The sequence below is a fragment of the Tyto alba genome, unplaced genomic scaffold (assembly GCF_018691265.1).
Source record: "Tyto alba isolate M040663 unplaced genomic scaffold, T.alba_DEE_v4.0 Super-Scaffold_1, whole genome shotgun sequence".
In the NCBI taxonomy this organism is placed as follows: Eukaryota; Metazoa; Chordata; class Aves; order Strigiformes; family Tytonidae; genus Tyto; species Tyto alba.
Window position 1 is genome coordinate 9,163,308 of NW_024881261.1, and position 14,731 is coordinate 9,178,038.

The following is a 14,731-nucleotide window of genomic DNA, read 5'->3' on the forward strand; positions in this document are numbered from 1 at the left end:
TAATATCGAATTTCTGTCAGAGGGGTTGAGTTTTAATGTTCCTTTTTTACTGATAAGGAAAAACACACAATGAATACTTCTGTAACAGTGTCCCATACCATACACACTCTAAACTCTGTGTCCCAGCCTGAGACAAGGGAAAAAGATAACACAACATCCAGCCTAGAACCACAGTTAAACATAAGATATTATTTACAGAATATTTTAACGTCAGGAATTCTGTGGTTTGTTTAGCTTTCTGAACCTGTTAAATACAGTTGAAAGTGAAGAAGCGATTCTTACTAAAGAATCACAGAATGGTTTGGGCAGGAAGGGACCTTAAAACCCATCCAGTCCCACCCCCCTGCCACGGGCAGGGCCCCCTTCCCCCAGCCCAGGGGGCTCCCAGCCCCGTCCAACCTGGCCTTGAACCCTTCCAGGGAGGGGGCAGCCACAGCTGCTCTGGGCACCCTGGGCCAGCGCCTCACCACCCTCGCAGGGAAAAATTTCTTCCTTCTATCTAATCTAAATTTACTCTCTCTCAGTTCAAAACCATCACCCCTCATCCTATCCCCACACTCCCTGATAAAGAGCCCCTCCCCCCCTCCCCTGTCCCCCCTTTAAGCCCTGGGAGGCCGCTCGAAGGGCTCCCCGGAGCCTTCTCTTCTCCAGGCTGAACCCCCCCAACTCTCTCAGCCCGGCCTCCCAGGGGAGCTGCTCCAGCCCCCCCAGCATCTCCGTGGCCTCCTCTGGACCCAATCTAGAGATTCAAACTGCAAGAAACACCAGAAATTTCTATGCAGCATATAGTGATGCATGACATTTTGCTCTCTTTTGTAATACAGCTTGTAACAACATTTTTGAAAAGCATCCACAGTCACCACAGAGTGCTAAATTTTGTAATTTTGCTATGATCTTGGCGCTCTACTGTAAATGTTCATAGAAGTACTGCTACTATATAATCAGTTATGTTTTTCTAAATCCATTCACGTCTTCCCCTCTACATTTATGGAACAATTATTTAAGCACTTTAAACTGGAGAAGCCTCTTCTCAAAAGTTGAATTGAATTGTGTAAATCTTTGCTATACTTTCAATAAAAACAAAGAAATACATTCTTAACAGCTTATTCTGCTTATGGTTACTTGCTCTCAACAGTGATGCACCATTACAAAGCAGCATAAAGTTATTAAGGCTGAATTCCAAATCACATTCCAAAAGCTTTCAATATATTGACAAATACAGAAATTATTGACAACTAACCTTAATTGTTTACTCCTATAGCTATTGCTCAATTAATAGGAAGTAGATCACAATTGGGAAAGCAGTAGTTGTTACTTAGTAACAGCATTTAAACACTAACTTATAAAAGCCTTTGGACACTATGCAAAGTTACATCTTCTTGAAAAAAAAAAAAACAAAAACAAAAAAAAAACGAAAAAAGATATGTGCATGATTTAGTCTCTCTCACCAAAAACACTGACATGGCTGTTCTACCTCACCTGCATCACACATAGATGAAGCTTCTGTAGAGCTAAGATCAGTAAGAGTATGGTTGGAAAAAGAGAAGAACGGAGGAATTCAGAAGACTCAAAACCTTGTATTCTGGATTCCTCGCCAATGAAAAAGCTAGTTCTGACAAGCACAGTGGCTAGTTTTCTTCTATTAAAAGATTAAGAAAAATTGCTCTAATTGATCACGTTCCTAGTAATTTAACTGTTCCCTGGATAATACCTTGAAAAAGGACATAAGGAACTAATCGCTTTTACACTATTTTTTAACATTTCATATAGACAAATTTTATTTATCAGCACTGAATGCATATTCTAATTAATCTCAGGCTTGCAAGTCTGTGATGAAAATGGATTCCTACCAATCTGTGGGCCTCTATATGGGGAGTAACTCAAAACCCAAAATACATATAAACCATCCCTGCTGTTACTGAAGCAAATGTGAATATCTGTTACCAAACAAATGCAACAGCAGAGGTAAGATGATATTATAGTGCATTCAGTGGAAAAAAATTTAGATACCATTATATTTGTGCATCACTGCAGCTTTTTTCCATTGGCCTACTTCCGAATAATATGAACGAAATTATGAGCTTTGAATATGAAGTATGTTTACTAATTAATAAACTGCAACCTAACGCTACATTTGATTTCAAAGTAACAGATGATTTACATTCTTCCATTACCTCAATGTTTCCATACTCCTCTTTCCATATTTTCTTTAATATTTTCTACTTATTTTTCTCTGCTTAACCATTCTCAGTGAATGGTTTCTCTTCTGATAGTACTGCAAATCAACAGTTAAAAACTGTAGCTACAGTAGTATCTTTCACGGTCTAACGCTAGTAGAAATATGCCAAACTTTGGGATCAGTTTTAGAAGCATATTTTATACCAACCATTCTCAGCTAGTAGAAGGCAGCACAAGAGATGCAATTTATATTATCCATGTATTTTTTTGAGGTCCCACCGCTCTCTACCCCCATGTATTTGTTTTCAAGGAACAAGGCTGAAGTACAAGCAGCAGCAGCTACAGCTAAAGCGAGTATTAAGTAACAGGGTTTTTTCTTCCAAAAAAGGACAGTTATCTTTAATGTTGATCTAAAGCAATGTTTAACATGATTTTTCCTTGTAAGAACTCCTTAAAGCTGAAGGAAAAGGAAATAAGTGTTAAAATGAAAGCTATACTTAATACTTCACATTTCAGATGCTTCTCTCTTTTCCCCCCACCCCCCAGGTATTTAATAAAAGGTTTAAGAGTTTGAGTAGAACTGCATGGTGGGTAAGCAGAGATTTCTGACTGAAAATTGCAGGCTCAGACTATTTAATGCTCAATGGTGGGAGGATCACATTATCACTTCTGATTTTCTGGGCCTGTCTGCCCCATCTTAATTAACATATCTGAGACACTGTCAAGGAAAACTTCTAAGATCCCATTTTTGTGCTTCAGTGTTCTCCTACAGCATCGTATTTTCTGTGGCTGTGTATGAAGTCAGCTAAGCCATCCCACTGAGATTTTCAGCCAATAAGGACAGTCTCAGCTTTTTCCACACTCAATCATTTTACCAAGTTTCAGCATCTTTTTACTGATTTCCTTTCTCCCATTTAGTACCCATGTTCTTCAGTGAGGATTTCTGATAGCTACAATTCTTTCATTTATCCAGTTAGGCACAGTGTGAATCTTTTGCACTATCATATCTCTCAAGTGCTGTTAGGTTGACAGTAGTATTCTCTACCATGATTATGCTTTAAATAACGTCCAATTCTTACCATTAATCATTTTATTTGGGACATTGACAGTGGGCTTAAAACTAGAGAATGAAGCATGCCTACACAGATTTTCTGGGTTAAGAGAAAATAAATATAAGCAGAAACTATGGTTTTGGATAGGGATATTTTGATTTTTTGACCCTATCCTCAAAAAAAACACACCACCAACATAGAAAACTAGCCTCACCAATGCCATCATGCCTTTTCCTAAGTACCACCATATGAACAGTAGTACAAGACTGCTAGAAAAGAGGTATGATTATCTATGTGGTACATCAGAGGCAAATTCTACTGCTGTATGACATATTCCAGCACTCACAGCAGCATTACACTCAAACAATTTCAAGAGGTTACGATGACACTAATCCTTTCTCAGATCTTCCCTGACAGTCATCAATGCAAAGAATATCTTGAAGTCTTGTTTTAACTTTATAGCAAGCTTAATATACAATAACTTTCTAACCGTCTTAAATTCTGTTCATTCTCTATTCCTTCCCAATTTAAGTACTTATATTCAGTACGTAAAATTCAGAAATGAATCTCTGCAAACCAACTGGTTATAATGAAATACACAGAATTTTCTTCTCTTAAAAAAAAAAAAAAAAAAGAAAAAAGAAAAAAAGGATAAATCTGCATCCTGAAACACCACTGACTTTAAATAACAGTAAGTTAATTCCAGGGGATGTATTTTCAATGAGATAATCACACCTCTAGGATACAGCAGGGATTGATAGCATATAATGGCTCCTTTTCCCTCATGGGAAAGAAGTACATCTGTCATTCTTTATTTCATTATTCACACAGTGCTAACAGTTTTTAATTATAAGGACAAGCTTAAAAATCAAAATTAATGCCAGCTTCTGCTGGATTTCAGAGCCTTCTATTAGGCAAGAACTATAATTAGCCTTACAATTTCCAAAATAAATTGCAGTGCATGAAACACAGAAAAACTTGTTACAAATACTCATATTTCACTTAAAGATACAAAAAAAGTTGGGAATTAGAATTGTCACAATTTTCTGTGTGAAAATCTCAGGCACAGAATATAGAAACAGATTTTATTTCAAAATATATTGTACAACTCCAATGGAGACTTTATTTTATGTTACAAATTCCTGTCCAAACATGTACATTCTGTAAATCAACTTTCAAAAATTATATAAATTGTATGATCTATATATTTTTAAAAATCACATCAACTACAGAAATGATTCTTGCAACTAAGCCTGGACACTTTAGATGCATTATTTGCGAACCATTCATTCATCCCATCACAACTGAGAAACATAAGTATACAAAATTGTATAAACTGTCTCAAGGTTAAGATTTAATAACGAGTTCGGATCTCATTTATGTTCTAGGTAGAGATACACCTTAGAAATTCAATCTTCTGTAGATGTTGGAATTGATTCCCCAGACTGACTGTCAATATTTAAAGTTAACATCTCACTAATTTCAAGTATATTAGTACAGACAATGAGTGAACTTTTGTAACAAATCTCTCAGTCATCCCCCTCCTACCATGCTTTGGTTTGTATCATACTCCATGTCCATGAACTCAATTTCACAGGAATGAAATCAAAATAGAAGATGGCCACAGGACCACAAAGGTGATTAAGGGACTGAAGCATCCTTCATATCAGGAGAGGCTGAGAGCTGGGATTCATCATGAGGAAGTCTCAGGGGCATATTATTGACATGTATAAATACCTAATGGGAGGGAACTAGATTCAGTAGTGGCCACGGACAGAAGAGGAGGCAATGGCCACAAATTGAGAAAACAGTAAATTCCATCAAAACACAAGAAAACATATTTTTACTGTGAGGGTGACCTACTGCACTGCTGTAGGTGAACATGTACCCTGTTCTACACCTTTGGATAGAAACAGTGAGTTCGGCCCAACTTCAAGATTCTTCCCACGCTACTATAAACTCGGGTTTATATTATGCACATAGGCGTTTGTTTAAACAGTTATTTTAAATACTTAACCACCATGTGAAGATTCTATCAATCATTGAACATTTGAAATAAATAAATAATCTATGGCTTACAATAAAAAAAAAAAAAAAAAAACAAAAAACAACAAAAAAAAAACCCTGCTTAAAATATTGAATTTTTAACCTATTTTTGTCATGTTATTTTTACACGTTAACTGAAATGATAACATTAGGGCTTTAAAAACAAAAACACAAAAAACACCCTGGCAATTATCTACTTTATTTTTAGGGAAATAGTATTTAACACTACTCTTTTGTACAACATGCAGATTCTAAGTAGAACAGAAAGATTATCTGAAAACAATATAAATCAGTAGAGTAAATCCATGCTGGAAAATCACAACCCTATAGAATTTATTAAATAATAAATCCACAGCATGATTGATTCTGAGTTGCTAGCTCAGCAGATAAATGTTCTTGCTGATGCTGACAACAAAAGAATACCCATCACTATTTCCATGAAGTATGCATTTTAGACAATTGAATTTAAAAACACTTATTGCTTAGCCCCCATCTTCAACATATAGCTGCAAGAGCAATTTTTCTCTCAAAGGGAGCTCACTACAAATAATACTTTAACGTAATATGTTTACTTACTTCAAGGATTACTAGACCAGTAGCTGTACATAGATAATTACTTTAAGGTAACTTGCTAATTTTATTAAAAAGGATTTCTATGACAATACTATTAAATATTGAGGTGTACTACTTTGTTAATGTTGGTTACATGTAAGGCGTAAGTTATATCAAAAAACATAAATGTTGCATCAAAAAAAAGGAGATAGTCTTTTGCATGAGGCTAGACTAAGTAAGAAATAGCAAGTAGAACCATACATTAGATATAATATTGTAATGTTAATTTTCACTGTAAATATTCACTTATGTGATCCATTAGTTTACTCATATGAGAACTGCCCTTCTGAGACAATTTTCTACATTAGTAATATTACAAAACTGACTAGTCACTTATTTTTCTAGAAGTATGTATTTAGCTGAAAGTCCCTGACACCCTTTCAGCATTCAACAATTACTTTTATAGGAAATACACCCATTCAACCTTTGAGACAGGAAACGTAAAAGCAAACAGATGTGCCCAAAACCACTTATGTAATATCATTAATTGAGTAGCATTAAAATTAAGCTAAAGAACTTCTATGCAACAATGAGCAATAAAAATAAGTGTACAAAAAAAAAAAAAAAGATAGTATTAGAAAGGACTGCTGTGCATGCATAATTAGCACATATATAACTAATTTTGTCTTCATCCTTCTTTGTTTATCTTGTGATTTATCTTTCCTTGGTCACAAACCAATTTATTTTTTATAGTACAACAGCACAGAAAAACAAAAACCATATCTATGTTTATTGACACAGTACTAAGGACTGTGACACACAGCGAGAAAAGGTAGACAGAATAGATATGTTTTTAGGATTTATATAAGAAAGATATAGAATCTGCATATGCAGAATATTCCAACCACCCAAATCAGATACATGTATATATATCACATATGTATCATTTAAAGCAAGGTCAGCTACTCCTAATATTCATAAAAATTAGATAATCCTTTTCCCAGACCAATACCAAATATAAATTTATTCTAGAAAAGGCAAGTATGCCCAATACTTACACCCTGGCAGCCATTTTTTTTTTTAATTAGACACTCCCCACATTGCAATTTTTTCAATAGTTGTCTCAGATTGAAATGCAGCCTGCCCTCTGCTCTTCCTTGGCTTTTTAGAGGTTAACCTGGTGGTTAGAGAAATGCTCTTGTCCTTAGCCACTTCCCATTCCAAAAGAGCAATTTACTCAAGTTTGAACATGATTTTAACTTTTTTCTGGAATTTATAGGCACAGCAAAACACAATTTCACTTGACCATGACCCTAAAACAACTGAGATTATTTGGCTACTACTAAGGCAATTACTTTTTCCAGAGAAGCAATACTGTGTAACACAGTCAAACAGTATGGAAACTACAACTGAAGTTGCCTTAGTTTTTTTTTGACTGACACATACATTCCAAAAGTAGGATATTTTTTCTAACATCCCCACCCCCCCCCAAAAAAAAAAAAATCTGGGAAGCAACAAACTAGCTGATTTTCTGTTTCAGGAAATAAAATGTAATTTGGTCAAATCAACACAATCCTATAGCAAATTTGTACATTTACAGGCATATATTTATTCTTAAGCCATTTTTACAATGGTGAAATAGCTTTGCAGTGTTTGTATTTCATTGTTTCTTCTGTTTAAATAATTCATCCTGAAAAGTGAACTGATTTGTTTGTTTGTTTGTAATAAATACCTCTCAAGCAATCATATTAAATCTGTCTTTAATCATCAGCAACTAACATAAAGACAGCTCGGAAAACCATAATTTTGTTTTATACAAGTAGGTAATGAAAATGTAAGACAGAAGATTAACACTGAAAGACGAGATTTTCTTCTCTTGCTATGAACTGAACAGTCTTAAACAATTAACAAGAGTCTGGCTGTACCTGAATCTTCTGTGTCATTACTGAACTACAGTACAGAATTTTTATAGCTTGGTCTTGGGATCACTAGGAATAACATGCATAGAAGACAATACTTCTACTGAAAAACCATGCCAAACCAAAATATTTCCATGAGAACTCATGAACTACAGTAGCACAAATTTTATCTTCTCCATGTTAGTCTGTGTGGAAAACTGAAACTTTTACACTTACTTTGAACATGTAAAACTGAAAAATTCCAGGCGAAAACATTATTAAGAGCACTTTATTTAGAGATAAGTTTAACGTGTTCTAGATATTAGTTCCCTTTCAATTTTTTACACTTATTCTTGTAGTTCTTAGATACAGTACAATATGTTATTAAGAAATAAATAGCCTACAAATTTTACAGTGGGTTATGCTGCAGGTTTTGTGAGTTCAAGTCAAAAACTAAACTCTCTGATGTACAGTATAGTACTTTAAGTACGCAAGCATTTAAAAAGATGTTTCTTTCACAAGCCTACAAGATTCAAAGTATTATTCCTTAAATTACTCTTAGCTTTCTTGTTTGGAAATAGGCTTCTCAAATTAAAAATAAGATAAAATTAGAAATACTTAAAAAAGATGTCATTTCAGATCGGGCAAAATAAAACTTTCACTAGGTTTAGTAAGCAGCAAAACAGTGGGGTTTGTTGTTTTTTGTTTTGTTTTGTTTTATTTTAAAGGAAAAACACAAACTGATTATTTTGGATGCTTCATCTTTCCATGTCCAATCTGAGATGTGTTTAAGAAGACTTTTTCAGACACTTAAGGCTTAGTAAATTAGAAAAGTGTGTCTTCTTAAATTTTCTTGAAAAAGAAAACAGCTTCTCTACTGGCTATTTTGAAAATTTTGGCCAAAACCCTCCTTTCATAAAAGGCTGATATTTTTCCCCCCCCTCTCTAAAGAGAATGTATAACTTCCTAAATTGTAATAGAAAAAAAATAAATCAAAGATGATTATCTAAGGCAGTACAAAAAGCAAAACAATTTAAAACCACTCAGTAGCTATTCATAGCGGTTTTATATTTCAAAAAAAAAATCCAATCTAAGGTGAAAAACAACTGAAATCAACAACTGGTGATTGCAACTATTTGTGTGTATTTGGTCATTCAGAGTAAAAGCCCAAAGAAGAGAAAAGCCTTACGCAATTTATCAGACAAAAACACCACAAAATGTAAAGAAGTCAGCAAATCATTTCCCTCTGTTAGCCATTACAAGGTACAAAATACAACTGATTTTTAATGCATTCAACTGTGAGAGAAGCTTTTTTTCCTTAAATAACTAATGTGGCCTGCCTTTGTAATGTATTGCCTTTACCACTCAGAAAATGAAGGCAGAATCAACTGCAATCAGACAGAAATGCCATTACAAGAGTTTTTTGAGAATCTTCTTTCTATCACTTGGGAAATGAGTTGCATGATGCCTCAAAAGCTATTTTCTCAACAGCCTGTAGGGGGTTTCCGAGACCTGTTAGGGAGAGGGATGACCATTTTGATGCAAAATTACTACTTGTTGACTCTTCTGTCCCAGTGGCATATTCATGTGTAGGGATTCAAACAGGTAACTCCACGGTCTTCTGTTACACTGGGAGGTTCTGTCATACTCCTCCGATATATGTGCAGTCTCCAATCCAATTTAAACTGATGGATACATAACCAAAGTAAAATAAAGTAAAATAAAATAAAATAGTTTTAGGCTGTAAAATTGCGGTAGTGATGGAAGACACATGTTACATGTCAGACTGACCAGCTGTCAAGAGACATATCTGTGGGATTTTTCTGGGGAAGGATTACAGACAGAGATGCTGAGATTTCTGACTGACTACAGATGTCTCTGCATTTAAAACTATGAGAATAATAGGGAAGCTGTGAGAGATTGAAGTAACACGAGATAAAATGAGAGCTTTTCAGCAACTGGAAACATCTAGAAGGGTAGGTTCAGAAATTACAAACAAAAAAAAATGCCTACTTTTTAAATTATTATTATTTCTATTGTCTTTGGGACAAGAAAACTCCGGCTACAGTAAAAATTCTTGTTTGAGGATCAAGCAAGAGTCATTTAAGAAAACGTCATCTTCAACTTACAATTGCAAACCGTTAATCAGAGACTAGCATCTTCTCAGCCTAGACACAGCAGCTATGTGAGCTCTTGACATCTCTTTCAACACAAGGTAAAATACATTTGGTTATGAGAGGCAGACAAAATCATTATATTTCTGGGCAGCTGAAGGTTTCTAAATCATGCCCTGCCTGTCTCCTCTGGGAATATCTTTTGGCAACCAATGACTTTACAAATTCCCTTAGGAAGGTGAACATACTGATACACTTCTCAGACAGCAGCACATCAGAAATACATTTAATAAAGATCCCTTATTCTGTAAAATAAATTTATAACATGTAAACCTGAAAATTACAAAACTAAAAATGCACAGCAACTCATTCATCATTGCTAAAAACTATGTTACACAATAACATGCAGGAGGACTTGATCACCAACATCAGTGGAAGCAATAGAATTGTCATTAATCCTTGTGAAAAGATAAAATAAGCACAGAGATAAAGGAATATAATATAAATCAAACTGCTGTATCTCTTCAATATCTATAACAGTAGTAAGTGGTGATCAATTAAAGGATGCCTGAATTCTTAGTTCTCAGGCTAAGATGCTGAACGAGCAAAAAATGTCTGCTACTTAAACAGATTAAGATAGTACAAGTTGTTGCTATTCTTTTTACTATTTCAGATATTTTTGCTGCATGATGGACCTAAAAATAAGTTTATATAAAGTTTATTAAATATGCAGTATTGATTGTACGTTTGCAAAATTTCAGGAATAGGTTTGCCACCTTTTATTTTTCTTTTTAAAATGTTACTTTGTTCTCACTCCTCTTGTGTAAATTAAAAACAACTTTGTTAGATGGTGAAGTTACATTTATGCAAATAAACATACTGTAGCAATCAGGCTTAGCGAACAAAACTATAGTTCATAAAATTGGTTACTAGACATATAGCTACACAATTACATTGTGGTTGTGTAGGGTGGAAAGAAAACTTTGTCTCCTTCAAAGAACTCAAAAAGACATTTCAACTAACTTATTCTAATCACATTTAAGAAAAATAATAAGAGTTTTAATGGTCAGAAACTGCAAAACTAGGTTGAACTTATTACCTTCTGATTCTGGTGATAATCAAAAAAATATTATGTAATTTGAATGGGAGGATATGCCACCTTGGACAACTGACTCGAATTGACTAAAAAAATATTCCATGCCACATAATGTCATGCTCAGCAATAAAAAAATGGAGCAGGGCGGGTAGTATCTGGGAGGTAGCCATCACTCAGAGACTAGCTGGGCATCGCTCTACTTGTGGGAAGGTGGTTAGTGACTGCCTTTGCTTGGTTTGTTTTTCTCTTCCCTTTTTTCTTTGTCACACTGTCTTTCTTTCAACCCATGAGTTTCCTGCTTTTGCTCTTCCTATTCTCTCCCCATCCCACTGGGTGGGGGGGAGCGGGCAGGGAGTGAGCAAGTGGCTGAGTGGTGCTTAGCTGCTGGCCAGGGTCAACCCACCCCACCATCAGCAGTTCTGCACAAACACCAACTTCATCAATAGCAATCCTAAACTGATGCTTGAACCAGTACTTTCTCATGTACTGTTCCTAAAATCAGAACACTGCAATGAACACACATACCCTGACTTAGTAACTAAAATCACATTTAGAGAATCAAGCACTGGCTTAGAAAACTTGTGCCTAACATGAGGTTTATAAAAGTCTTCCATATGCAATCAAGGAAAGTCATCCAAAAGATTAAGTATGCTGAACAGACATCCTGTCAAAACCTTGTGAAATCCCATAGCCATGCAAATAATCTCTCTCTGGAGGTTAATCATGAGGAGTGTTAGGTTCAACAGTTTCTTCTTCTGTTTTTCTCCCATAGTATTATAGACATCTAAACACAGCTTGACAATGACACTTCCCTTTAACTCCAGGTCCTTCACCTAGTATTATTTTGAGTATAAGTAGGTTATGGAATACAAATGTATCTATGAAAAGGTTCTTAGTTTTAGTTGAGTTTCTGCTTTTAATTTACAATTAATTATGCTAGAAATCATACTTTATAATACGGGCCTAACCAACAGCAAATAAAAAATAAGATTATATGTATACACAATTAATAGCATACTGAAAAGTTTGCTGAGCACATTTTACTTGGCAGTCAAAAATAACTGGAACAGTAATTTGTTAAAGATATCTTTTTCCAAGTTCCTCAACTAACTTTTTCTTATGGCAATCCACTTTTCTTCTGGTTTAGTAGCATGGGACTTATATGTAATACATTCTGATTGGAGTGAGTTTAATTTAAGTTCATAACTAAGCCCAAGTACAGGCACTTTATTCACTCAGTATTCAGACTATCTTGAACACTCTTCAATAAAAGGATTCACTAAAGGAAAGAAAATACATTTTTAAATCACCTTTGGGGAATAAGGTCATCTTGAAAAAGAAAGAAATAAAAAATTAGAACAGTACTTACTCTATCTCTCTGCAAAAAGCAACATGAAGACTCTTGAATACCTTATTGTGCTATTATCTCTTTTCTTTATATTTCATATGTACTAAGAAGCCTTCTACCTACTACTCAAAACAAATTCCATCATTTTAGTTAATATTAAGTGGTCTTATTCTCTAATAAGGTACTGTATAAAAATGAGCAATTGGTGTCGTTATCTCTATTCAACACTTCAAAGAAAACAAACAAACAAAAAAAAAAAACACACAACAAAATCCCACCACCAGCACTGCAAAATGGATTTCATGACAGCCCCTACATTTGTCGAAACCTTTGGTTATTTTGTTTGTATGGGATAAACAAAATCATGTTTTCTGTTGGAATTTAACACCACGTGTGATCTTTTCTTTTCCTGGATAATCTTAAATTACAGCTTCTTATCACAGTTTTACTATGAACTTGTGACCCACTGTTTCTTAGAAACCAAGGTACAAGACAAACAGTGAAGGTGGACTTTTTTTTTTTTTTCTTGAATTCCATATTCTAGTACCAGAAGACAGTATGATGCACACCATACTCTTATTTTCACTGATCTCCAACATTTATCCATTTTTATATGAAATATCTTTATTCACACAGACTCCTGGGGTCTGTATCATAAGCCTCCAGTCTACTGAGTATCTGTTATTTATGTGAATAACGACAAAGTGCCTTGATTAAAAGATGGTTTTGATTTTTAACTACACAGAATTAGTCATTGTGAAAAGAAGTATTCTAGAGCATAATATTTAACCCAATACAAAGTTTCCTCTAAAATTTTAGACATCTAGTGATGGAACGCCCAAACCCACAATCTTTAATGCATCAGTGAATTCGATAAATGCAATTCTCTATATGCTAGAATTTCACAAAGCAAAACAGAGCAAAAAGGATAAAAACCCTGTATCCCAAATTGCCATGTCATTCTCTACGGGAGTCAAAACTCCAATCAACTCATGGTCATTCCTAATTCTACTTTAGGAAAATGCAGAAGAAAATGCTTTTGCTGCTGTGTATACTGCTAGTCGAGTATACTGTGCTCCTTTATGCTTTCTGCATTTCTGTTAGGTTTCTCCTGCAGATGACAGTTAAAAGTTCTTTGTCCTCATTCTTAGACCTATCTCACATATGACTCAAGGCCCCCAAATATAAGATTATGAACCAGAAATCTTCTCAAAACAGCATTCCACTGTAGAAGATAAAAGACCAAATTTACAGATGTCTACAACAGTAGTAGAATTCACCTATTTACCTCTTATCTGATAGCAAGTTAAACAATTAATAACACTCTAATACTTCTATTAAAAATTAATAAACCAAACTCTACACAGTGATAGAGCTTATTTTTTGCTCTCACTACTTTCACAACCATGTGGATGGTGACCTCTATAGTCAACAAACAAAAGCATCCAAACTCCAGGCATGGTGGCAAAGGCAGAGTCATGATGAAATCTGCAGGAATTAAACTTTTTAACAGTAAAATATGATTGCAAACAGGCTGAATTGGAAACTGCCTTCTGGGTAGTGCAGTTGATCCCCACCAGAACCTTTTACCTCTCAGTATCCTCCATGTGCTAAATGGAGCACCAAGCCTGTATCCACATGAGACCAGATGAAGTTAGCTTTGGCAAAGTGCTAAAAACAAAAACACCAGGTATAAGAAAGCTACAGGGTACTGTTTTCCAACTACTAGCAACTAAGTATTCTTGACTTCTTGACAATTGGTATCTTTTACTACTTCCATATGGTATTTTCCTCTTGGGCCCATGCTGTGTCCTAGGGACATGTGTGCACACACCCATCTACAGTAAAAATTGCTGCTGATATCATCACCAGCTGAAAAGAATGAGGCACGTGAATGATTACAAGACAGCTTAAACTTCATCAAAAACTGTGAGACTTCTATTAGTACTAACTAAACTCGTGTGGCTGAACATTCCTCATCTTTAAAATTTAGATGCAAGAGAGGAATCATTTAAAAAAAATGGAGAAAATTGTGTTTTTAAAAGCCTCTTAGCAATAATCTATACACCATCTATTACAAAACTAAATGTCGTATTCCAGCTTTTTTAATTTACCTGACTTAAATAAGCAATATTATATGACTGCCAGACTCAATGGGCTGAAAGATTGATTCCTTGACAGCCAAAATTTAGATATTATATTTTAAATTTCTAACCGTCTTCATATAATCATTGTATACAGAAAAGCATTATGTTATATTATTTTGGACTGTGAGCATCTGTCTTTTGTTTCTAAATAATACATGATATGAGCAAACCATCAGGTCACTGCTTACTGAAGATGAATAGCTAAGAACAGCAGCTTTTGCTCTATTAAAACCAACTATTACCACAAGCTATTGAAAACATGTTTCTGGACATATGTCAGCACTTCAAGTTCATAGCAGC

General features: G+C 34.8%; 1 protein-coding gene across 9 annotated transcripts in view; it reads right to left on the reverse strand.

Moving 5' to 3' along the window:
* Positions 1–14,731, reverse strand: part of ATRNL1 (attractin like 1) — a 519,346-nt gene that overhangs the window by 355,523 nt on the left and 149,092 nt on the right. The window contains exon 20 of one of the 9 annotated variants that reach the window (XM_032988576.2): positions 9,197–9,411. The exons of the other annotated variants lie outside the window; for them this stretch is intronic. Coding sequence (XP_032844467.2) covers positions 9,407–9,411 — 5 coding nt within the window. The 3' untranslated portion in view covers positions 9,197–9,406. Of the gene's footprint in view, positions 1–9,196; positions 9,412–14,731 lie in introns of those variants that run through there. 9 annotated transcript variants of the gene reach the window in all.